Consider the following 23,322-nt stretch of genomic DNA (forward strand, 5'->3'; position numbering starts at 1 on the left):
CGCTTCGTTTCTGCCTTTTCCTTTTTTTGTCTAACAGTCTCCTGGTTGTGTGGCTTTCCTTGTTCTCTTAAATGATTAAATTGCTAGACACAGTCTTGGATGTGGAGAGACTGGGTGTTGGGCCTAAGAAGAAAAATGCAGTCATTTGAAATCATATTCAGGGATATAAGGTCAGATGTGAATTTTTATCTAGAAAAAAATGTAAGGACAATTCTTAGTTCATCTACTTGATAAAATTGATAACTTCTAGAGTTTATGGAAAGCTGAGATTCTAGGCAGCCTGAACCAATAGGATTTTCTTTCTCCTTTGAGCACAGGTTTTTGTAGCTTTTGTTATTTTGTCATTTTGTTACTCTTTGACCTGCCTTTGTGCACTAGTGGTAATAGAAATTACTAAATTTCACTAAATTTTGGTGAGAACAACTCTCAAAATTTCCTAGACAGTTGAGATCCAGAACACTTAAGAAGAAATTTAAGTAATTGTGCTTGGTTCTCCTTCTCCCCCCTTTTCCTATCATTCTTTGTCCCTTCAATTTATAAAGCTAAATATTTAGGAAACAGATTTTGATAGCTTAACACAACTAGGTTTAAGTGTTTTTAAATTGATAGTATAGTATAAAAGAAACTCCTTGCAATTTCCTGTTGCAGAGGACTAATTGGAACTGACCTGTTGGGGATTTCTATACACCACCTTTCAAAATCCTTTTTTCTCTTCTTGCCCACACTCCTAGCACAGTGTGTGGAGCAAGTAGATTTTTGATAAACGCTTGCTGTGTTCTGCATCTTCCTGAAATAACAGAACTGTCAATAGTTCCTTAACAGTAAAGTGTTTTAAAAACTTATTTGGAAATTTAAGATGTTAAGAGATTAATGCACCAAAGCAATCTCATCTCGTTTAAAATCGGTTATTTCAAAGAATCTTCTTTAATTAAAATTCCTCTGAAGGCTGGAGTTTCTAAATCGTGCCCTTTGTTCAGCCTTTGAGAACAAGAACAATTAAGGCAATTAAGATAGCATTAAAGTTTTTGATGGAAGTTGGCATTTTCTGTATATTAGGATTAGGTATTAGCTACTGACGTTTCTGGGGGTGTAGCACTTAACTAAAGCTTCCAACATCAGTGATACAAAGTTGTTTTGAACTTTAAAATTTTGTTGGACATTTTTTTCATTGAGGTGAAAAAGGAGTCCATATTAGCCATGCCTCAAACTCGAAGCCATTTACTCACTCAGTCCTTACTTAATAATCCATTGGTAGTTATGAAGCAGTTTAACAGTTGAGTTTAATTTTTTCACTAGTTTCCTGATTTATAAATACTAATTTCTTGGAAAATTTGAAAATTTCCCCCCCAAAAAAGTTCAGTATCTTGTTATCCAGCTATACAGAGATAACTGCAGTTAAATGTTTGGTGCATTTTCTTCCAGTCTTTTTCTCAATGTATAAATATTAAAATTATTTCATAGTCAAGATCATACTGCATATATGGTACTGTATCTTGCTTTTTCATTTTAACGTCGTGAGCATTTTTCCCATGGCATTAAAACTGTCTTTGAAAAATTGAAAGCATTTTGGGCTGTCAGCATAACTGAAAATGTTTTCTTGGTGTGACACATGTATATTTGTAATTGGTTTGATTTAGTGTGCTTTGCTTCAATAAAAGATCAGTATTACGATTTACAGATTGGGGTGGGGAGTGGTATCTACTTCAAATTACCAAAATCTTCCTAGTAGAACTCCTTTTTTAATGGTCGAACTCCTCCCCTGGTGCATTTAAAACACCACGGACGGTTACACATGAGTGCTTCTTGATTAAAAAAACCTCAGAACACAATTTTGTGCAGAGGGAGTGCTAACTGTTTCAATAGTGCAATTCATTTCAAATGTAAGAATGCCAGTTTCTTAGGGTTCCCAGTCAGGATGTTAATCACTTTGTTCAAGTTGTGGGGATTTAAAATCCCCCTTTTCTACTGGAGATGAGAAAACTGGTGGAGCAGATCTGCAGAGGGTCCTGAACCTGTGCGGAGTGGATCAACAGTAATAACAGTCTGCCTTCTCTCCTGCCAGCTGCTCTGGGCTGAAGGGGAGGGTGGGAAGCAAGTAGAGAGTGTAGGCCTGGCCTCCAGGCCAGGGGCTGCTGGGCGGAGGAAGGGAGGTGGATGGGTTCTGCATTTGCTCTTTCTCTGCCTATATGTGACCTAACTATGTGCTGGTAAACTGGAATCACATGTAATTAATTCTGAAAACAGGATTTTCTTATTACCCTGAGCATGAACTTGGTATGAAAATAATAGTTATGTGCTACTTTTAACAATTTACCATGTAACCTAGATTCCTTTAACCTGGACTTGTAACTTTGTTTTACCTCCAGTGGGAGCTTTCTTTTCAAAGTATGATTAAATCATCCTAATCTCACCCCACCCTACCCCTTCACTAATATTTTAAAATGGATGCAGAAACTTTGAAACTGATAAGTTTTACCTTGTATTAAGCAATTGACACTTTTCTGTCTAATCATACTACTTGTTCTACTGCTTTTGTCAATTGATATTCCCAGAGACCTTTTGAAAAAGTGTGTTTTTGGTAGAAATTAAGTTGTATGCCTTTGGGCCGTACAACTTCGTTTTTTAGTTCTGAAGCATGTTTAGATTCTCTGTACTTGTATAGGCCTGATTGTTCATGTGGCTTAGCTAAGGTTTCCTAAAGCATCTTCTAGTAGCTGTCATTGGTTTATAAAATAAAATTTGGGCTGTTTAAAATACACATATTTTTTGGTTGTTAATCTTAATTTTTTTTTGCCATTCGTGAAAAGTCTTTTTTGGGGAAGATCAGTTAAACTTTGAAAAGAATTTTCACTGCTGAGAGTAGGTTATAGGTAATGTTGCACATTATGATTTTATTTAGCTGTTAAACTAAACCCCAAGTCATATGCCCAATGGAAAAAAGATGATTTTCTGAAAGTTACTGGGGAATTTTCAAATTGATCAAATCTATGTTTGCTTTCTGTTTGCTTTCATGGAGAATGGCAGTTGGTGTGCCTGTTCACTTCTGATGGAGTGACTTATGATCCTTAGGTAGTTTGTCCTTAGGTGTTAAACACTGCCATAGAACTTCTACCTTAAGGAGGGGCATTGGGATGGGGTTTCTTGAGTTCTTTTTGTGGTTTCAACTGATAAAGGACATCCTAAGCTTAGTTACTGAAGTAGCCTAATTTAGTGCTGAAGGCCCAAATTTTGCAGTGTAATTACTTTAAAATCTCTTGCATTATGAAACAAGTATAGAAGATTTATCAAAGTACGTGAACACTTTTTAGTAGTATATGTGAACTTTGAGATTAGGAAAAAAGGCACAGCTCTCAGAAATTTACAGTCTTTGTGAAGAACTTTAAAAAAATGCCAGCAGTTTGGAAATAACTGCATTATAACTTGATGGCAAAGCTTTAAGTGAAGAGAGCCACCCGAGTTTATTTCCTGGTGTTGGAGAGGTGAATAAACATCAACAGCTTTGGAATTGAGTGGATTTCAAAATAAGGGGTAGGACTTTGAACGTGCTTATTAATCACCGCCCGAAATCAGTGAATGTTAAGTTCTGTTAAGCACTGTTAAGTTCATTAGGTAGAGATGAGAAAATACTTCATAGGAAGAGTCGAATGATTGTACTGTGCTGTATAAAATGAGCCCGAGATGCTACTTTCCCTTTTTAAATTTTTAATAAACCTGTGTGGGCTGGGGAAGAATGAGGGTAGTTTCTTTTAAAAATGTTTGAGGTGTCCAGCAGGCAGCTAGGAAAATGAATGGGTCTTTGAAGCTCAGGAGAAATGACTGTTCCTGTGGCACCGATTTGGGAAACGATGGGTAAGCGAAGGGGTCAAGGTGTCAGCCTGGGTGACACCAACCTGTCAGGGGCAGAAGAGACACCCACAAAGGCCACTGAGGAAGGAGTGGAGAGTTTCAAGCAGGAGGGAAGAGGAGCCAGCAAGAGACTAAAAAGGAGAGGTAGGAGAACCAGGAAAAAAGCTTCAGAGGGAGGAGGTGCTGGAGGAACCAGAGGGAGCACATGAGTTAGGACAGGGGTGCAGGCCTGACCATTTTAAGGAACTGCAAATCACCTGATAGGGGCAGTCGTGGTTCTGTCTTATTGGGAAGTGAAGACAGCAGGAAGGGAGAGTAACTGGGGCCTAAGGCAGGCCAGGCACTAGACCCTAAAGCCACTTACGCTAAAATAATTTAGACTTTAAGAGGGGGCAATATAACAGTGAATAAAAATACAGAATCTGCTTGAGTTTGAGTCCCAGCTCTTGCTTACTAGCTGTGTGACTTTGGGTGGCTTACTTAATCTTGGTTTTTTCTCTACAAAATGGAGATAATGCAGATACGGGGTTATGTTTTGAGGAAATTGAAAATGCTGGACACAGGAAGTACTCCAATATTAGTGCTTGTATTCTGTTATTTTTTAAAAATAGGTTTTAGCCTTGGAAAGATGTTTAGAGCTTAAAGAGGGACACGATCAGATTTCCTCTGGCCACCAGTAGGAAGGGTGGATGCGTCTTCCACGGGGAGAGCAGTGAAGGGACTGGTTGGTTACAGTCTTTGGAAGTGGGGCTGTGGGCTGCAGAACACCAGCATACGGAAGGTGGTTGATGCTGTGGGTTTGAGAATGTTCACAGAGTAGTTGTAGAGTGAGAACAATGTCTAAGGGAACTGAAATAGATTTGCTGTGGTAGGAGACATTCTTTTTCAAGTTAATGTTCAAATTTAACTCATATTTACAGAGCATAAAATTAGAATGGGCTGCTTTGAAGCCAACCTCTAAGCTTGTTTTAAGTCCTGTTCTTTGGAAACATTGGTTATACTAGATCATGTTATATAAATTTAGTCAAGCAATAACAAAATCCCTGTATAAGGCTAGGATAGTGAGTGTAAGGGGAAATTTATAAGAAGGAAAATCCACTGTCAGTGATGCTAGGTTTTGAAATTCAGTGCTGTGGTTTATGTTTCCTTGCCTCACTCATTCCTGATCATTTAGGAGTGAAATGTTTGCCTTCTTAACTGTTCAAGAGTCTAAAGAATGAGTGTCTGGCAATGAGTGCTGGGTCTGCTCTGGATTTAATAACTTACCCGGGAAAGCAAAGCAACAGGATTTTTTATGCCACCCTTGCCCTACCCTTTTTCTAAAGGATTATGGGTGATAATGAGTTCCAGCGGTCCCTAACCTTTTTGGCACCAGGGACTGGTCCTCTATGAGCATCTAATGCCTGATCTGGGGTGGAGCTGAGGGGCGGAAGCTTTGCTCACTCGCCTGCCGCTCACCTCCTGCTATGTATGTAGCCTGGGGTTTGAGGACCTCTGAGTTAGGCTGTCCTAAGGGATTTCTACCAAATAGAGTCCAGACCTTGGGTGGTCATGCAGCCCAATTTGTCCAGGGCAGACTCATTTTGTACTTGATGTCCCAGCATAATTTTTAATAGTGACCCTTTTTGGGGGTTGATAGTGTACTGTTCGGGATGGTGATTTATAAAGTCACCTTACCTACTCAGGCCTGGATAAGATTGCTTGTTCCCCTACGTGCGCGTGTGCACATACACCCACACCCGTACCCACATCAGGGACCCGTTGGAATGGTGACTTTTGATAACCAAAATGTCCGGTTTAAAGCACGTGCCTCCTGTCTTACTGTAAATCGTATACAGTACCTACCTGAGTAGGTATTGTAGACGGGAGGATTTCATATTTGTTTGTTCACCTGGCATGGTGCTTGCCACACAATAAGTTTTAAAAAATAGTTGGTAGTTACTGATACTGTAAATATTGGTAGTAGTACCAATAAAATACCAAAACCAGAGGATTCATTTTTCCAGAATACAACGTATAACTGCTCCCTGGGACCCCTTACGAAAGAGAATAGGCAGACATCCTTTGACACTATGACAACAATGAAAGTGAAGTGGGTTACTTTCAAGAGGGTCGAATAATTGAGCAACTCTTAAAACCTTTTTTCTTCTTTTTAGGTCTTAGTGGTGCAATGGCTAGTATAAGCGTGCGTTCGAGTACCCCAGGCTCTCCTACGCATGTAAGCAGTGGATCGAATGCTAGTCGAAGGAGAAATGGACTCCATGATGTCGATTTGAACACTTTCATATCAGAAGAAATGGCACTCCACTTGGACAATGGTGGAACTAGAAAGCGTACCTCAGCCCAGTGTGGCGATGTCATTACAGACTCACCAACCCATAAACGCAACAGAATGATCTAAACCGCAAACATTTTCACACCCACCATGCTGCTTGAAAGCCACTTGATCCTCAACATATACTCTATTGCAAAGGAAACATGAGGCCATCTTCCCTTGTTCACTGTTTCAGACAAGTGAATTCTATAGTGGTTGCCATAAAAGGAAGTTCTAGGTATTTACAGTAGATGCCTCTTGTAACTATGGCTTTCTTAAAACTTATAACCCTAGCAGAGGACATCAGATATCGTGTAGTCGTTAGCAAGATCATCATAGGCAAACATATATCCGTTCCAAGGCTAAAAGTGACCTTAACTGTATTTATTCTCAAAGGGAAAGGAAATACCAGATGTTTATTTGGTTATAGAATGCCTTGGGTCCATTTCCTGCTGTGTTGAGTATTTTGCTTCAACAGTATTGCCAGGTTCCCAAAATGGTCGAAAACACGATTTGGCTTCCTTGTCAAATCTGCAGGCTTCCATTCTGCAGCAGCACCGTTTCTATATAGTAACAGTGTGCAACTTCTAATTATTGGAATGTTCCCCGTTTTTAGTTTTTAAAGCAGTTTCTAATTCTGGTGATTGTGTGATGTACAGAGGTGCTATGATGGTCATGCAATTAATACTTAATATCGAACCAATACACAGAACTATTGGATTCACTTCGTGTGTGTTAGTGCTCTGAATGTAGCAATATTATTAAATCCTCCTCCAGATTCACCCTGTAGGCTTCAACTCTTCAGTTTTAAGACAAGTGCTACTTCTCATGCAGGGTAGTATCCTTAAGGTAAATGTAAACATGTAGACTGCACACTCAAGGTGACCCGAAGTAGAGAGGTCATGAACTGTGAGAATGGGCTTCCTTTTTGGTTTAGTACTTGTGAAGGGAGATGGATGGTGGGAGGGTAGGTGTTCCAGTCTTTCTATCCCTTTTTACATTTTTCACGAGTGCCCTACTTTGTGCGGTTTTCATTGGAATGGGTGGAAGATAAAAAAGGTCTTTTATCTGCTGATAATGTTATCACAAATAGTGAAACCCAACTCTCCAGTCCCTTTCTAAAAAAAGTTTGGATCTCATTCTGGAGAAGATGGAATCGCATGGAGGTTCTCTAGATGTTAGGTAGACCTAAATAAAAGTTCTCGATAGATTCCTCTTTTGAGTAAATATAAGACCTCTTGTAGCTACAATGTTTTAGAGCATGTTTCATCTTCATTTTTAATATCTTGAAATGAATGATAGCCTTATTTTAGATGAAGAACTGATGTCAGCCTGCCAGGTACTGTAATTTATTCTATCATATTATATAATATATATCAAGTAGGACAGTGAAAAATGTTTCCTTGCAAACTTGTAGTCCAGTATCAGTTACTTCCTGTTTTTATCCTTAAAATACCATTGCAAATCAGTGTAAGGGTTTTTCCAGTAATTTACTCACAGCACTTTGTTAAAGTTTGCAATTTCTTCAGCAATTTAATATCTTTATGTGAAGAAACTTTGCTAAGTTAACCATAATATTCATTGACTGGGTGGGATGTGAATGGATTGTTAGAAATGTTGTGTGAACTGAAGTTCTGTATTCTTTATAGATATAGCCCTTATTTAAAAAAGTCAGTTCCAACTAGGAATGAAAGAGGTATTTCTAAATTTTTGCAAAAGTATGGGTCATTTTTGCTTGAATATGATCGCAGGAATAATTCTAGCAATCTATCATTTTACCTGAAACGGACAAGCCTCTGTATTATGAATACTTTCAAGCTTCCCTTTGGAATATACCAAGAAATGCATTTGAAGTTATCTTTGTTTTTCTATGGTTGTAAATTTAGATTCTGGACCTGGGGTTTGGTGGTGTGATGCATTGCTCACAAGTGGCCAGAACTCCTAATCCGAAAGGATTTTTAGATGGAGGAACACATATTTAATCTCCCCCTTATGCCTTGGTTCTAGTTCCTCTTTCTAAGTTGAGTGACAATTTTTTGGGGTTGTTTTTGTTTTAGTTGGTGCTCTGATCCTTAATCTCAGTACCCTTTACTTCTCGATTGTCAAATTTTGATAAAACATGTGCCATTTTCTTTGGAGAAGAAAGCAGGTCTTAATGTCTGCCAGAACACAATTTATATGCCTTATTGGCTCCATTAAACTTTTAAAAAACTTCAGCATTCGTTACTTTTTTCCATTGCATTTAATCTCAAATGCTATTTGTCACCTAATTGTAATCCATCCCTTCCTCCTTTTCTGTCCCATCGCTCTCTCATGTGCCACTTGAGCACAGACTAACCCTGAGACCTGAGAGTAGAAAGGGAAACAATTTCTCTTAGGAAAATTGAGTTCTCACTGCTAGATTTTGAAGCCTTTCTTTGTGCCATTTTAGATACAAAACAGATCATGGAAGATTGCGTGTTTGTGTGGGACTTTTAAAATAACGATTTTTTTTCAGTCTCTTGAGAACATTGTAGGCCGAATTTTAAAACTTAACACTTTACTTTGGGGGAACAGAACCTCTTTTCATCGTAGGCTAGATTCTCTGATTCTTTTAGACATCGGTAGCTCATTAGTTCTGTTCCCGTCACCCTAACTTGGCATGAGTGGATTGAATTCATCCTTATACTGCAGTGTTCTGAGCATGGCTGAAGCATTAAAAACTTAATTATAATGTTTAGTATTTTATAGAGCAAAATTAATGGAAAGCATTTGGCTGAATCTAAAGACCTGCAGTCAAATTCTTCAATGTGGTTTACCCAACTGGAGTAGTGGTACACAGCTTAAATCATTCAACAAATAAATAATTTAAAAAACCAAAAAACTATGGGGCTTGTCTGCACTTTTGTTTGGTCATCACATCTGAATAACTCTTTGAGGCAATCAAATGAAGTCCAGGCTTTAAAAAATAAAGTGGCCTTCTACATTTTTTTCCTAGGGACCGTTGGAAGTCAGTAAACTTGAGTAATGATGGCTTTGGGCCTTAAGTGAAAGCTGGGCTAGTTTGCTGTATGGTAAGAGGGAATGGCCAAGGTCTGACCGAGAGTGAGCCAACCTGGGTGCAGTGAAGGTGCAAGATGCCAAGCGATGATTTGGAAATGGGGCTTTTAGTTGGGGACAGGGGCAGCACGATTAATTTTAGAAAATGACGAATGAATCATTAAATTTTTGGCATACTTATTTATTGCCTGGGTTTTTTGAGAAGTCTAGTGATCATGTTAGTAAGTTTCATTGCATTTTACTTCATACAACTGTCACTTTGTCCATTCGATTGGTTACTTAAGTGTCTAGTTAGGAGGTTGGGAGTCTTCAGAAATATATTCTGTCCTCTTGGAATGGAGTGACTTGGGGGAAAAAAAAACTTTATTTTATAAAGTTAAACTTAGGATTCACTAAAGAAAGTTGTGCCGATCAGATTAGGTTTATAGTGCCTGCTCCCCACCTTGAGAGCTGCTATAAATTCGATCAGTTCAGATGATATCACCTCCTAAGGCCAGCTTCCAGACTCCACACGGGAATGAATGTTTCTAAAGTGTGTGAGGTTTTGGTGGGGGACAGTATTTTGGATATCACTCCCTGTGTTGTAATAATGCGTTTGACGTGGTGACCTGCAGGGTTTTACTTCCTGATGTGACCTGCACGTTCTCTGTCAAGTTTAGCAGACAGCAGCCTGTGACAGGAGAGAGTTTTGACGGTCCAACACACATTTTGTGGCCCTTGGCAAAACTCGGAAGTTTCATAATTTATCAATTATGAAAGTTTCTGATGGCCCCTCATTTTATTTGTGTTGTTAATGCTTTAAAGAACATGTAACTGCAAAAGTCCAGCCGCACAACAGCTTATAATGAATGCTGGTCTTTCTACATCAGCTCATAATGTGGTGATGTCTCGTGACTAAATAGTATGCCATCGTATGGGTGAGCCTTTATGGGGGGTCCCAGTTTTTCATTAGTAGTAGCATAAGAGTGAATATTCTAGTTTCTTTAGGTTTCTGTAGGATAAATTTCTGTAGGCAGAATTCGTGGTTCAAAGAAACACACATTTAAAATATTGGTACGTCCTACCAAAGTACCTTCTGCAAGGTACCGGTTAATCCATCAACGTGGTAGCAAGAGTGCCTTTTCCCCTATCTCTTAGCCACTGTTGGGCACCTACTACTGGCAGGCAGAAGTGATCTCATTTTCATTTGCTTTTTGCCCCTCACATGAAGGAAGAATCTTTGCTTGAAATCAAGTGGATTTGAATGCTGACTTCACTTACTATGTGTGGGAACCTGAGTAAGTTTGCCTCTGCTCAGTTTCATCATCTGTGCAATACATATAGTAGAAAAAAATGACACGAAATTTAGTGACTTCAATTCCTTGGATAATTCAGTCGACATTTATAATCTGCTATTAGTGGGACCGCTGACAACTCTGGAATGGCTGGTAGTTTTTTTTTTTTTTAATATGCCACTGAATAAATGAACATACATGCATTTCTGTGAATTAAAATGTCAGACATTAGTATAAAGACCCTTTTAACTTGTTCTCCTCCACCCTCCTCAAAGGTAAAAACGGAATAGTTTGGAGAGTAACCTTCCAAACAATTTTGTATACGTTTTTAAGTCTCATGTGCGTAGCCATTAAAAAATGCTGGTTGATTGGTGGTGGTTTAATTAGGAGTTAGTGCTGGATAATACATTTCAGTGATGTAAGGCATTATGGGAGGCAGGAACTTAGAAGCTCCAGCCTTGAAAGTGGGCTGATTTCACCCTGTTGTGGAGCAGTTTGAAACCAGAGGGGTAGGTAGCGAACACAGTGACACGTGCTTGCTGTGAAGGCTTGTTCGCATATGAGTGAGATCTATTTCTCAGGTTGAATGCCTGCCGAAGAGATGCCACAGGCAGGCAAGTAGAGTTGGCCTCACTTCATTAGTACTTAATCTTCAGGTCAGGGAGCCACGCCTTTTGAACCCAATTCGAGGCGCGTTTGCTGTGTGCAGCAAGGGCATCTGGAGCAGACCCCCGCCTCCCCCGGTCATAACAGCTGCCCTGGATAGGGCTGTGGCATTCCTTCGTTTAGGCCTGGTGGGCATGTTCTCTGAGCTGCCAGAAGTGTTCAGGGCTCCATTCGTTTGTGGAGCTGCCTTTGAGAGCTTCAGGAGTCTTAGGTTTCATCCACCTTTAGTGATGAGGAGGGTTTAGGAGGCTGAGAACAGTTTTACAGCCTAAGAGTTTGGGGGTACTCAGGGAGCCTGGTTTCCCTGGGCCGCTTTCAGCACCTAGGGGCCCAGTGGGTTCATAATCCAGATATCTTTTCCATAAATCCACCGACGTACGTGCCGTTGCAACTTCGAGATTGGGGAAGATTTTTGGACGACTGATATTCCTCAAGGATGGTGGCGCCAGGACTGGAATCCCTTGGGAGAGAAGGAACACCTCCCAAACTGTCCTTGAGTGGTGTGGGAGGAGGTTGGTGGCTTTTCCCCATCTCTTCTCCCCAGAAGACTCATAACCACAATGGCAGTGCTGATTTTCAAGGTGCGTCAAGAAATTAGTAACTGCCAAGTAGTTTCGATTATTTTCGTTTGAGGCTTCTTAGGTTAACAAACATACAGAAGTGTGTTTGCTCACACGATTACATTCTGTATAGTAAGGCTTGTCTCTTGCCCCTCTCAGTGCTTCTCAGACATTATGGACCGATCCACAGTAAGTAAGCTCTTCTATCAAGACCGGGAGTGGAGACACAGCGCGTCCGCCATGACTAAGACAAGTTGAGAGAGCAGTTCTTAACCTACCTGTCTGTCTGGCGCACTGCCCTTGACAGTTTCTTGCCATTGCAGTGAATGATACGCTGTATGGCAGGGGTCCTCAACTCCCGAGCTGAGGGCTGGTACTGGTCCGTGGTCTGTTAGGAACTGGCTGCACAGTATGAGGTGAGGGCGGGCAAGCAAGCAAAGCTCATCTGTATCTGCAGCCACTCCCCAGTGCTAGCATCACCGCCTCAGCTCCACCTGAGATCATCAGGCATTAGATAGATTCTCATAGGACACGGAGTCCCTGGTGCCAAAAGCCTGTATGGGAACTGTTGCACTGGTGGTACAACTAGTTTGAAAACCCGGCTCTCTGGATGTCAACACCTGGCGCAGGGTAGGTACTTGGACGTACCTGGAATGAGTAAGTAGATAAAAGGTGGCTTGAAGACATTTTCCGGGTTTTCATGAAAAGTTTGTATTTTTTTCCCCGGGTCTTCTCAGTCTGTCAAGAAGCAGGTTGTAAAGAGCAGAGCTTTGGGGTTAGTGAGGGGTAGGTGAGCCTTACCTCAGGTCTGCGCTGAGATGGAGTTGCCTGGGATGACAGCTGGTACGTGGGACACACATGTCGGCCCTTAAATGCAGTCACCACCATCGGCCATCTGGCTGGAATAAGTGCCCTTCTCAGTGCGAGGGAGGAGCTTCCACACTAGCCACTTTTCCCCATTTCCTATTCCCTCCGGGCCTGTCATTCTCAACCTGCCTGCACAGAATCAGTGGTGGTCAGGCTGTGCCCAGGCAGACTAGGAGGGACTCTGGGGTGGGACCAGGCACCAACATCTTCTCAGCACCTCCGGGCGGAGAACTGTCCGTGGACCTCCTGCGTGTTCTGCAGACTGCCGAGAGGAGTGCCCAGATTGTTTACTGGGCAGGTGACCGACCAGTGGCCCTGGCCTTCCTCAGGGCCGGCCCTGAGGCAGAGGGCAGTTGGTACAGTCAGAGGCCTGTGTTGCTTCCCTCGAGCTGCCTGCTTGGCCATCTTAGGCCCCCAGGCTTTGAGGGAGTCTGGGTGTGACCAGGCGGTCCCGGGCTGGGTGTTTTACTGGGCTCCACTGGAGGAAGTTCACACCCACAAGGCCCCAGGGTGTGGCAAATCCTGGCTCCTGCTTCCCCTGGTGGAGGGTGGAGGTTTCACATACAGATTCCCGGACTCCCCATCTACATACACTGAACCCAAGTGGGCACAGGGTATCTTTTTTAAAAAGGCCAATTAAAGAATAAAAAAATGGATCCTAAGTCCTATCACCAGTTCCGTTCACATTTTAAAAATTACGTTGATAACACATGCACTTGGGAATTGCACAGAAAGTTTCAAGGTGAAAAGTATTCTGAGGAGCCTCCTCCTGGATGTCATCCTGGGTGCATGTGAGCCTAAAGTTGTGTGGCCTGTCGCTCCTTGGGAAGGTGGGAGGGCAGCATTGAGGCTGATGGACACAACAGAAAATGGGAAGAACCTTGGTCTTCGAGAGTGGCGGCTGCTGCATAGACTCAACTTGGAATCCTGTTGAAGGAGCAGTTCCATGTTCCACCCACGTCCCTACAGACCCCAAGTCTGCCTACCTCGTACAGAGTTATTGGGTGCACTTAAACTACTTACAGGAACAAAGGGGCCACATACACGCCAAACTGCACTGTTGTTTTTGGGAAAAATAGGTTGGAGCTCTTCCTCTTACTGGCCTGTAAAGACTTGCATCTTGTGTTATGTAACGAACATTGTAACGAGCAAGGGCTGACAGTTGAGTGCTCGTCCTGCATCCACCCTTTCGGGCAGGCACTGTTGTCTCCATTGACCGGATGACCAGACTGTGGCTTCGGTGCCTGGCTTGGCGGCTGCTGACCGGTGCGGGGCCGGGCATGCTGGTGGCTCTTGTGGCTCTCGCGGGCCGTGCTGGCCGCAGTGCCCAGAGGGCGTAGGGCCTCGTGGTTGTAGGGTCACTAACCCCACTGTGGCAAGTTCTTTAGCCACCCTGCCTCAGTTTCTCTGTAAAGAGGGTGGTTTTTGAGGATGAAATGAGCTAACACCTGAGGGCGCCTGGCTCCCTGTGAGCTGGTACCGTGGCTACAAGGTAGCAGCACTCCATCTTCCCACAGGAGAAATTGAAGTGGTCGGCAAGTTGTCTCAGGCTGAGGGAGAGAAGAGGTTGCTCTGGGGGAGGAGTGTGCTGAGGTCAGCAGACAGTTTAGTGCAGGGAACGTCACCAAGAATGGCTTACGTGATGCTCACTTCGGGGTTTGGCAGGGACCCACCTCCAAGGGAAGCGGTGGTCTGTTCCTGGCAGTTCATGGCCACGTGCAGCACAAGGGCAAGAGGTGGGTGGGCCCTTGCGGACCTGCCTAGGACCTGCCATTGGCGAGATGAAAGCAGCCCAGTAAAATCCTGTGTTAAATTGGCTCCTGCCTCAGCTCTGCTTGCGTCCACCATGCCGTGGACTTCCTGCTGGCTGTGGAAGCCAGAGCAGTGACAGATGTCCCCAGGCATGGGTAGCTGGCCAGTTGAGTCACTGGCCAGGCAGTTGTTTATACCCCTGTACAGGCTCACAGCCCAGCAGCAGGCGAGGCCCCTTTAAGGTCAGTTATTTCCAGCCCCGGAGTGTGGAGCTGGCCCTGTCTGAGGCTGAGGAGGACCAGGGCCTGGGGCATGTCTGCTGTCACCCCAGCTAGCATTCTCAGTGCGTGCCAGCAATGAGGATTTCCCTTCCAGGCATGACCCAGCAGGGTCTACCCCACTGGAACGTTCTCCAGAGGCTGTTTATTAACATTTACTCCACCTGCAAAGTTTTACAGATATTGGAATTCTTTTGATTTATGTCTGCCCCCCCCGGGATCCCCTTCTGCCCACTTTTTAAAAAAGCTGTCCCCTTCCTTACTCTTTTTGGTTTGTCTTCCTTGTCGTCCTCTTAGACCCTCCCCTCCTGCATTCTTCTCTCTGCCCTTGTTTTTCGTTATGTCTTGTGGTGATTTTGTTTACTTTTGTTTTGGTCGACCTTTCCTGGAGGCCCGGTGTGGTATTTGTTTACTCTGTGCCTGTCCCTGAGTAAACATCCAGCAAATAGTTGTTGAAGGGTTGTGGGAACTCCATTTTACAGATGAGAAGACAGAGGCACTGAAAAGGCACTGGGTTGGCCAAACCGGGCTCTGAACCCAGATCTGTCTAGCTTCAAGTTGAAGAGGATTGGGGAGCGTGGGGCGGTAGGACCTTGGGCAGGTTACCTTAATCTCAGCCTCAGTTTGCTCATCTGTCAAGTAGAGTAACAGCTTCATAGGGTTGTGAACACATCAATTATTTAGCTGGCTCATAGTGTGTTCAACAACCTCTTGTTTGGGGGCCTGGCCTGGCCCACGACTGAAAGATACCCATGTGACCTGCTTGTCCTGGTCAACTGGGGTGAATCTGGAGTGAGTTTGAGATTTCTAATTGCACACTAGTCAGTGATGCCAGTAGATGCTGAAATCTTGTTCTTTTACCCACAGAGTCTGCACCCCACAAAGGCCTGACCCCTGCAGGGGGCCCCATGGTTGGCCTTGAGCATCCCCTTGAGGTTGGGAGGCATGCATTCTCCTGTGGTGACTCACTTCCTGCTTGGGCCTGAATTTGGAAGACAGAAATGTGTCAGAGCCGGGCTCCATGGAAACGGTTGGACCTGCCCACCGAGGTCTTAAAGGGACAGTCCTCCCAGGACAGGGTTTGTCCTGGGGGATCCCTGGTAACCAGTGGGGTGCTGATGAATGGACCCAGAAATCCAGAGTCAGGATTTGAACTCAAGGACTCTGCTGCTAGACCCTGCAACCCTCTTATTTTCCTCTAAGGGACACCCCAGCCCCCAAGCCCAGGCCATTTTGGAGGGACCTGCACTTTTAGGTTGCCTGGTCTGGGGCCTTACTTGTTTCTCTTATCAATCTGGGTAACACCCCAGTCACACCCCAGGCCGGCTGTGAAAACTCTTGAGATCTATTCGTCGGATACTGATGGTGTCAGATACATGATTGAAGCGGGCAGTCCTGAAATGACAGTGAATCGCAGAGTACACATCTATTTACGGATACTTAAATTCACGTGTGTTAAAGACAGACCCTCTTGACCCAATCAGGCACACTGTGGATGGGGCTGGCTTTGGCCTCCTTTGGGTCAGAACGCCTGGAAGAATGGGTGCAGGCCTTTCCAGGCTCCTTCAGGAACAGCCAGCCAGCTTTCTGGGCCTCACCTTGCCCACCTCTAAAATGGGCACTTGCCAGTCCTGGATTTGGGGTCCTTGGTTGGGATGCTCCGGAATCAGTAAACTGTAGCTGATGGATACTTGGGTTTAGATCCTGTACCCCCGCCCCACAGACCTCCATTCCCAGTCTGTGTCAGATGGTGTTCTAGTGGTGTCTGGGGCCTACCCTTCAGAGTTTTGCCTCAGAAGTCCCATCCTAGGTCCCCGTTGTGGCAATAATCTTAGCCTTTGGCAGAAGGCAAAACCATGGCTGTGGCCAAAGCAGGCTCTGGTTTCTCTGCATGAGACAAACAGGAAGTCTGCCAGTAGTGCAGGAATTTATGTAATGCCACAGGGAGACCAGAGGACAGTCATCCTGAGAACCCCACTTCTCAACTGTCTTGGGTGCTTTATATGCAAATCCCATTGCATGGTTATGGCAACCCCTGGCAACCCCTAAGACGTGTGTATGTGCCTGTTTTGCCAGTGGAGAGGCTGATGCTCAGAGGGGTTGAGTGACTTGTCTGGGGATGCCCAGCTGGGACTCAAACTTGGGATTTTGCTTTTTTAAAGTCTGGACTCTCGTGTATAACTTCCTTTACCTGATAAAGGCTCAATACTTGTTTTCCTGGAACTTGTGACCCAGTGGGAAGTGTGACATTTGGTATCATTTATGTATTTAACTTGGCTTTTTATTCACTCCAGTTAAATGGTGGTGGTTCGTGGTCTCAGCATAAAGAGAGAAAATAACTTCATTTTCCACTCATGCTTTCTTTGCTATAAAAATGGTATTCTTTATTAAAGTGGCTGGTTTAGAATATTAAAACACTATTTAAAGGAATTAGAAAAACAGCAGGACTAAAAAAAGTAATGCCGATACAGAGTCTTTAGGAGTAGACGGCTGGATTTGAATCCCAGCTCTACTACTAATGAGTCGTGTGGCCTTGAGCAAACCTACTTAACCTTTCTGTGCCTTAGTTTCTTCATTTGTAATATGTGGATAATGATAGTTTCTATTTTCAGCTTAAATGAATTTAATGAACATTTATAAAGTTAGAACAGCATTTGCCATATGGTAAGCACGATGAAAGTGTTTATTTAATGATAAGATAGATAAATACAATATGGAAGGGTCCTCATCCATAACTGATAGAGCTAAAAGCCCCCTTTGTTCCCCCAACCTCAATTCTGGTTCTTTCACAGAAGCAACCTCCGATATAATTTTGGGAATTTTCTTTCTGGACCAGGAGTCAGCAAACTACAGCCTGGTTTTGTGAATAAAGTTTTATTTACACTCTTTTGTTCACGTATTGACAGTGATAGAGACCTTATGGTTCACAAAGCCCCAAATATTTACTGTCTGTTCCTTAACAGAAAGCATTTGCTCATCCTTGCTCTAGAGACCATTTTATATAATTAAAAAAAAAAAAAAAGAATCATGCTGTAGGCATTTGTTTAACAGTTTAGTTTTATTCATTTAACACTAAATTGAGAACCTCCTGCCTTCGCTACGTGTCAACCAGCCTGCTGCTAGGATTTCAAATTTGGCTATCATAATTTATTAGCCAGTCTCCGCGATGTCATTTAGTTTATTTCTGTGTCATCCGTTGTAAAAAGTGATGCAGTGGACATCTTTTGTGTGTATGTATGAGATTTCTGGATACCAAGAAGTAGAAATTCTGGGTCAAAGTTTACATACATTTAAAAGTTTGATAGACGCTATCCAGTTATTTCCCCCAAGGTGATACAGCCTTCAACAATGTCTGCAAGTACCCGTTTTTGCGTCTCCACACTAGAGTGTCGATTCTTTCCAAGTTAACTTCAAGTTGAATTTATAGTTCTAATAAAAGTTGAAAGAGATTTTTGGAAACGGATCAGAAATATTTAAGTGGAACGGAAAGGATTCATGGCTGAGAATAGCAAAGGAAATTTTGAAAATAAAAGATAGAAATTAAAACTTAATTAAACAGTAATCATTTAAACAGTAATACTTAAGTTAGGGAGTAGCACCAATAGTAAAACAGGAGGGACTCTTTAGGAAGTACCGTTTTTTTCTTTTGTTTTTTCTTTCAGGAACTTGGTATTCCACTAGGAAATAGCACAGTGTGACGGGGAATTATATGGCTCAGTCAACAAGTGGTATCAGGAAAACTGACTCTTTGGGGAAAAAAAATTGCTAGAGCATTACTTCATGTCCCCAGATATATTGACAGATTAAAGAGTTAAATGTAAAACACAAACAATTAAAAACTGGAAGAAAATAATATGTGAATCTCTATAAGCATAAAGGTAATAGACAATTTTTTTTTAAAAAAAGCTTGATTATGAGTATAAATTTAAACTTCAATACAAACAAAATTGAAAAAGGGAGTATGACGAGTATAACAAATTTAATATCTACTACTCACACACACAGGATACATATGTAAATAAAGTAATATGCCAAAAAGAAAAAATAAAAGAGATGAACAAGGAGATTTTAGAAGCAGAAAAACAAATGACCAATCAATGCATGAATAACAAATTTAACCTTTGTAAAATTCAGATTTTAGAAAGCGATACTGTGTTTCGAATGCAGTTTTGAAAAGATAAGTGGATATTGTGTTTCTTTGGGAAGTCTGGGATGATGCTCCTGAGAGGGTAAACTGTTGAACATTTTGAAAAATAAGTTATCCATACATGCCAAGATCTTTAAAAATCAAGGTCTTATCTTTTGATTCCGTATTTTCACTTCTAAACGTTAATACCAAGAGGGTATTGAATAATTTGAGTGGTCAGAGAAATGCAGATTAAAACCACATGAGATATCACCTCATACCTGTCAGAATGGTTGTCATCGATAAATCAAAGAACAAGTGTTGGTGAGGATGTGGATAAAAGGGAACTCTCATGCTCTGTTGATGGGATTGCAAATTGGTACAGCCACTATGGAAAACAGTCTGGAGGTTTCTCAAAAAATTAAAAATGGACATACCTTTTGACCTAGCACTTGCACTTCTGGATATTTATCCAAAGAAAACCAAAACAATAATTTGTAAAGATCTGTGCACCCCTATGTTCATGGCAGCACGATTTACAATAGCCAAGATATGGAAGCAACCTAAATGCCCATCAACAGATGATTGATTGGCTAAAGAAGTTATGGTTCATTTATACAATGGGGTATTACTCAGCCATTAAAAAAAAAAAAATCCTACCATTCATAAAGGCATGGATGGACCTAGAGGTTATTATGCTGAGTGAAATAAGTCAGATAGAGAAAGATAAATATCATATAATTTCAAATATGTGTGGAATCTAAGGAGCAAAAAGAACAAACTAATCAAAAACAGACTTGCAAATATAGGGGACAATCTAGTGATGGCCAGAGCTGGGAGAATGGGGTGAAGGGCTAAAGAAGTACAAATTAGTAGCTGATAGATGGTCACGGGGATGGGGAGCACGGCATAGGGAATGCAGTCAGCAGTAATGTAATGGCTAGGTGGAGAGCCAGAGGAGAGAAAGAGCAATTACTGGTATCATTTTATAAACTACGTAAATGTCTAACCAATGCACTGTATACTTGAAGCTAATAATGGAAATTTAAAAAAAGATGTAAAAAAAGGAGTAATTTATGGATGCAATTATCTATCATAAGTAAATGATAGCAATAAAGATATTTGAATCTAGTTAAAAATAAAAAATAATCAGAGTTGTGGAAAATATTCTTATGCAACAATATGCCACGTAGTATTAATGGGAGTAGAAGACAGAAGTAACATAAAAACCTACGATAAGGGACTGATCAAATATATCAATTTAATTAGGTAGAAAACTATGAAGACTTCATGAGGCATGCTCTTGAAGACTATTTGAAGAAATGAAGAAGCATTCATAATATAACGAGAAATATAAACAACCTGATCTTAATTTGGCTAGAACAGTGCCAGGCAGCAAGTTTTCAAACAATGTCAACTACTATCATTATTGAGAATTTCAGACCCTCAAATGATCATTCGTTCATTCATTTCTTCATTCATCACTCAGTTGACTGTTTTCCCAAGGGTGTATGAGCGGGTTGAGGAAGGTTGCAGGCTTGTCTCCTCTTCCTCCCTGGGCCTTTAGCTGGCTCTGTTTCTGGCTGGGCACTGCCACCTAGAGGCTCCTGGCCCACAGAGCAGCTGTCCCTTGCAGCCCCTGACATTGGGCTCCAGCCCCATGGCAGACAGGACCCTCTCATCACTGCTCACGAGTACCCTGGGAGGCTGTTTGTTTCCTGGACGCCTCCGAGAACATCAGTGCTAGAAATATCTTTCGAGATTCCTTATTAAGATTCTCGCGTGGATCAAGGAAGCCTATGGGCAGTGTTTCTTAAATTGTGGTCCTTGAACCTGAGTCAGTGACAGCTGGCAGGAGACTTAATAATAAAGATCCAGGACCCATTTCCCCCCTTCCTCTGAATCAGATATTGCTTGGGGGAGCAGGAGTGCTAAACATCTAGAATTTTACCACACTTCCCAGGTGATTCTGGTGCATGTTGACGTTTGAGAGCTATCAACCCAGACCAGTGATATTTTATACTTTAACCCATTTCCCATTTAGGAGAAAAAAGTGCAGCTTGCTGCCAGTGTTAATTTAATTTTTACATAACATATACTTTGAGACTGGAGCAAATCTGACTGGTTTTCAATGTGAAAATAAAATATAAAAACTATTCTTGGAGTTATTTCTAAACAGAATTTGTCTCTAATCCTGATGTAACAGAAATGTCTACATAAATCGGATTCATCAAATGAATCTTCAGCTAACAACTGTTTTTTTTTTGAGAAGCTTTAGGTTCACGGCAAAATTGCAGGGAGGTACAGAGATTTCTCATATACCTGCTCCCCCTGCCCCCATGCCCACATGCACAGCCTCCCCTGTTATCAACATTCCTTATCATAGCTGTACATTTGTTGCAACTCATGAACCTATACTGACACATCATTGTTACTTGAAGTCTATAGTTTACATCAGGGTTTATTTTATGGGTCTGGATAAATGTATAATGACATATATCCATCACTATGGTGTCATACAGAGTATTTTCACTGTCCTAAAAATCCTCTGTTCTGCCTATTCATTCTCCCACCCCTGCCACAATCCCTGGAGACCATTGATGTTTTTACTGTCTTCGAATTTCTGCTTTTTTCAAAATGCCACATAGCTGGAGTCATACAGTGTGTATGCAGCCTTTCGGACTGGCTTCTTTCACTTAGTAATATGCCTTTAAGATTCCTGCCTGTCTTTTCATGGCTCGATAGCTCATTTTTTTTGTTTTAATGCCGAACAATACTCCATTGTCTAAATGTACCGCAGTTTATGACTAAAGCAGTTATAATCATCCATGTGCAGGTGTTTGCGAGGACATAGTGTTCAGGTAAATACCAAGAGTAAATACCAAGGGTAAATACCAAGGAGGGAGATTGCTGGATTGTATGGTAGGAGTATGTTTAGTTTGGTAAGAAACTGCCAGATTGTCTTCCAAAGAGGCTGTTCCATTTTACATTCCCACCAGCAACGAATGAGAGTTCCTGGTGCTCTGCATCCTCATCAGCATTTAGTGTTGTCAGTGTTCCAGATTTTGGCCATTCTGACAGGTGTGTACTGGTATCTCACTGTTGTTTTAATTTGCATTTCTCTGATGACGTGATGTGGAGCATCTATTTCATATGCTTATTTATCATCTGTATATCTTCGGTGAGAAGTCTTTGGCCCATTTTTAGTCAGGTTGTTTGTTTCTTTATTGTCGATTTTTAAGAGTTCTTCGTATATTTCAGATAACAGTCCTTCACTGCGTGTGTCTTTCACAAATATTTTCTCACAGTCTGTGGGTTGTCTTCTAATTCTCTTGACATTGTCTTTCATAGAGCAGAAGTTTAATTTTAATGAAGTCCAGCTTGTCAGTGATTTCTTTCACGGATTGTGTCTTTGGTGTTGTACCTACAAAGTCATTACTATGCCCAAATTTAACTATCTAGGTTTCCCTATATTCTAGGAGTTTTATAATTTTATATTTTACATTTAGGTCTGTGATCCATTTTGAGTTAATGTCTGTCAATAGGGTGACATGCTACAGCCATAGCCACAGGGAACCTTGGTTGGAAGGAGATCTACTGCTCACAAACCCTCTGGGGCATGAATAGGGCTGGCCCATTTGCCCACATTCCCTGGAGAAGGAAGAAATCCCATTTATTCTTAGTTTGCACACTATTCTCTGCCCCAGAGATAGCTGCTCTTTTAAAGTTTCTGTTTGATAAAATAAGCAGTGATGTGAGTGTAAGAGAGTAAAATTTTGTATAATTTTGCACCAGTTTTGTATAATTTCTCTCTTCTGAGCAACATAGAGAAGTTAATAACGAAGACCTTACTGATGCAAGGTGCATGAGAAAAAAAAAAGTCACAAAATAAGATTTTGTAAATCCTAGCTCATCACTTACGAATGCTGTGACTTTTGTTGAATGACCGTCTTCTAAGTGTTCTCATCTATAAAAGAAGATTGGCAATAGTATCTTACCTGGGCAAAGCCTGCTCATTATTCCTCCCCAAATACTTTCTCTCCTGATGTTAAACTGGGCCAATATGACCATACCGAATAATGACGGTATTTCTCAGCCTCCCTTGCAGCTATGTGTAGCCACGTGACCAAGTTCTGGCCAGTGGGGCATAGGTACAAGTGGTATGGGAAACTTCTGGAGGGTTTCCCTTCTCCTCCCCTCTCTTTCTGTCCCTGGGCTGAACTGCAGGCATAATGGCTGGAGATGGAGCAGCCATCTGGAACACGAGGTTGTTTTAGAAATGGAGAGTCGGGGGCATGCATAACAGGCAAACGAGACAGAACGAAGTCATTTCCCTGATACCGGGGAGTTGCCACACTAGCCCTGGGCCATTTTATGTCAGATTTGCATGTCGCAGAAAAGTAAACTTCTACCTTATATAGGCCACTGTCGTTTTAGGTCTCTGTTACTTGTTATTGAATTTAGTCCTAATAAATTCATAACCTCATAGATTTCTTGGGAAGATTAAATGAGATATTGGGTGCAACTTCCATGTTACAATAGCTGGCACGTTAAAAACACTCAGTAAATGTCAGCTTTTTCTTAGTAGCTTCTCTAGCAT

General features: G+C 41.9%; 1 protein-coding gene across 3 annotated transcripts in view; it reads left to right on the forward strand.

The window, feature by feature from the left end:
• HAPSTR1 (HUWE1 associated protein modifying stress responses) overlaps positions 1-23,322 on the forward strand; it is a 44,861-nt gene that overhangs the window by 16,399 nt on the left and 5,140 nt on the right. The window contains exon 4 of one of the 3 annotated variants that reach the window (XM_039885315.1): positions 15,464-18,725. The exons of 1 other annotated variant lie outside the window; for it this stretch is intronic. In XM_039885315.1, the coding sequence (XP_039741249.1) occupies positions 15,464-15,582 (119 nt within the window). In that variant the 3' untranslated portion in view covers positions 15,583-18,725. Of the gene's footprint in view, positions 1-6,002; positions 9,024-15,463; positions 18,726-23,322 lie in introns of those variants that run through there. One more of the 3 variants, XM_039885314.1, reaches the window with a different exon arrangement.

Source organism: Pteropus medius, unplaced genomic scaffold, assembly GCF_902729225.1.
Source record: "Pteropus medius unplaced genomic scaffold, Ma_sr-lr_union100, whole genome shotgun sequence".
Classification (NCBI taxonomy): Eukaryota; Metazoa; Chordata; class Mammalia; order Chiroptera; family Pteropodidae; genus Pteropus; species Pteropus medius.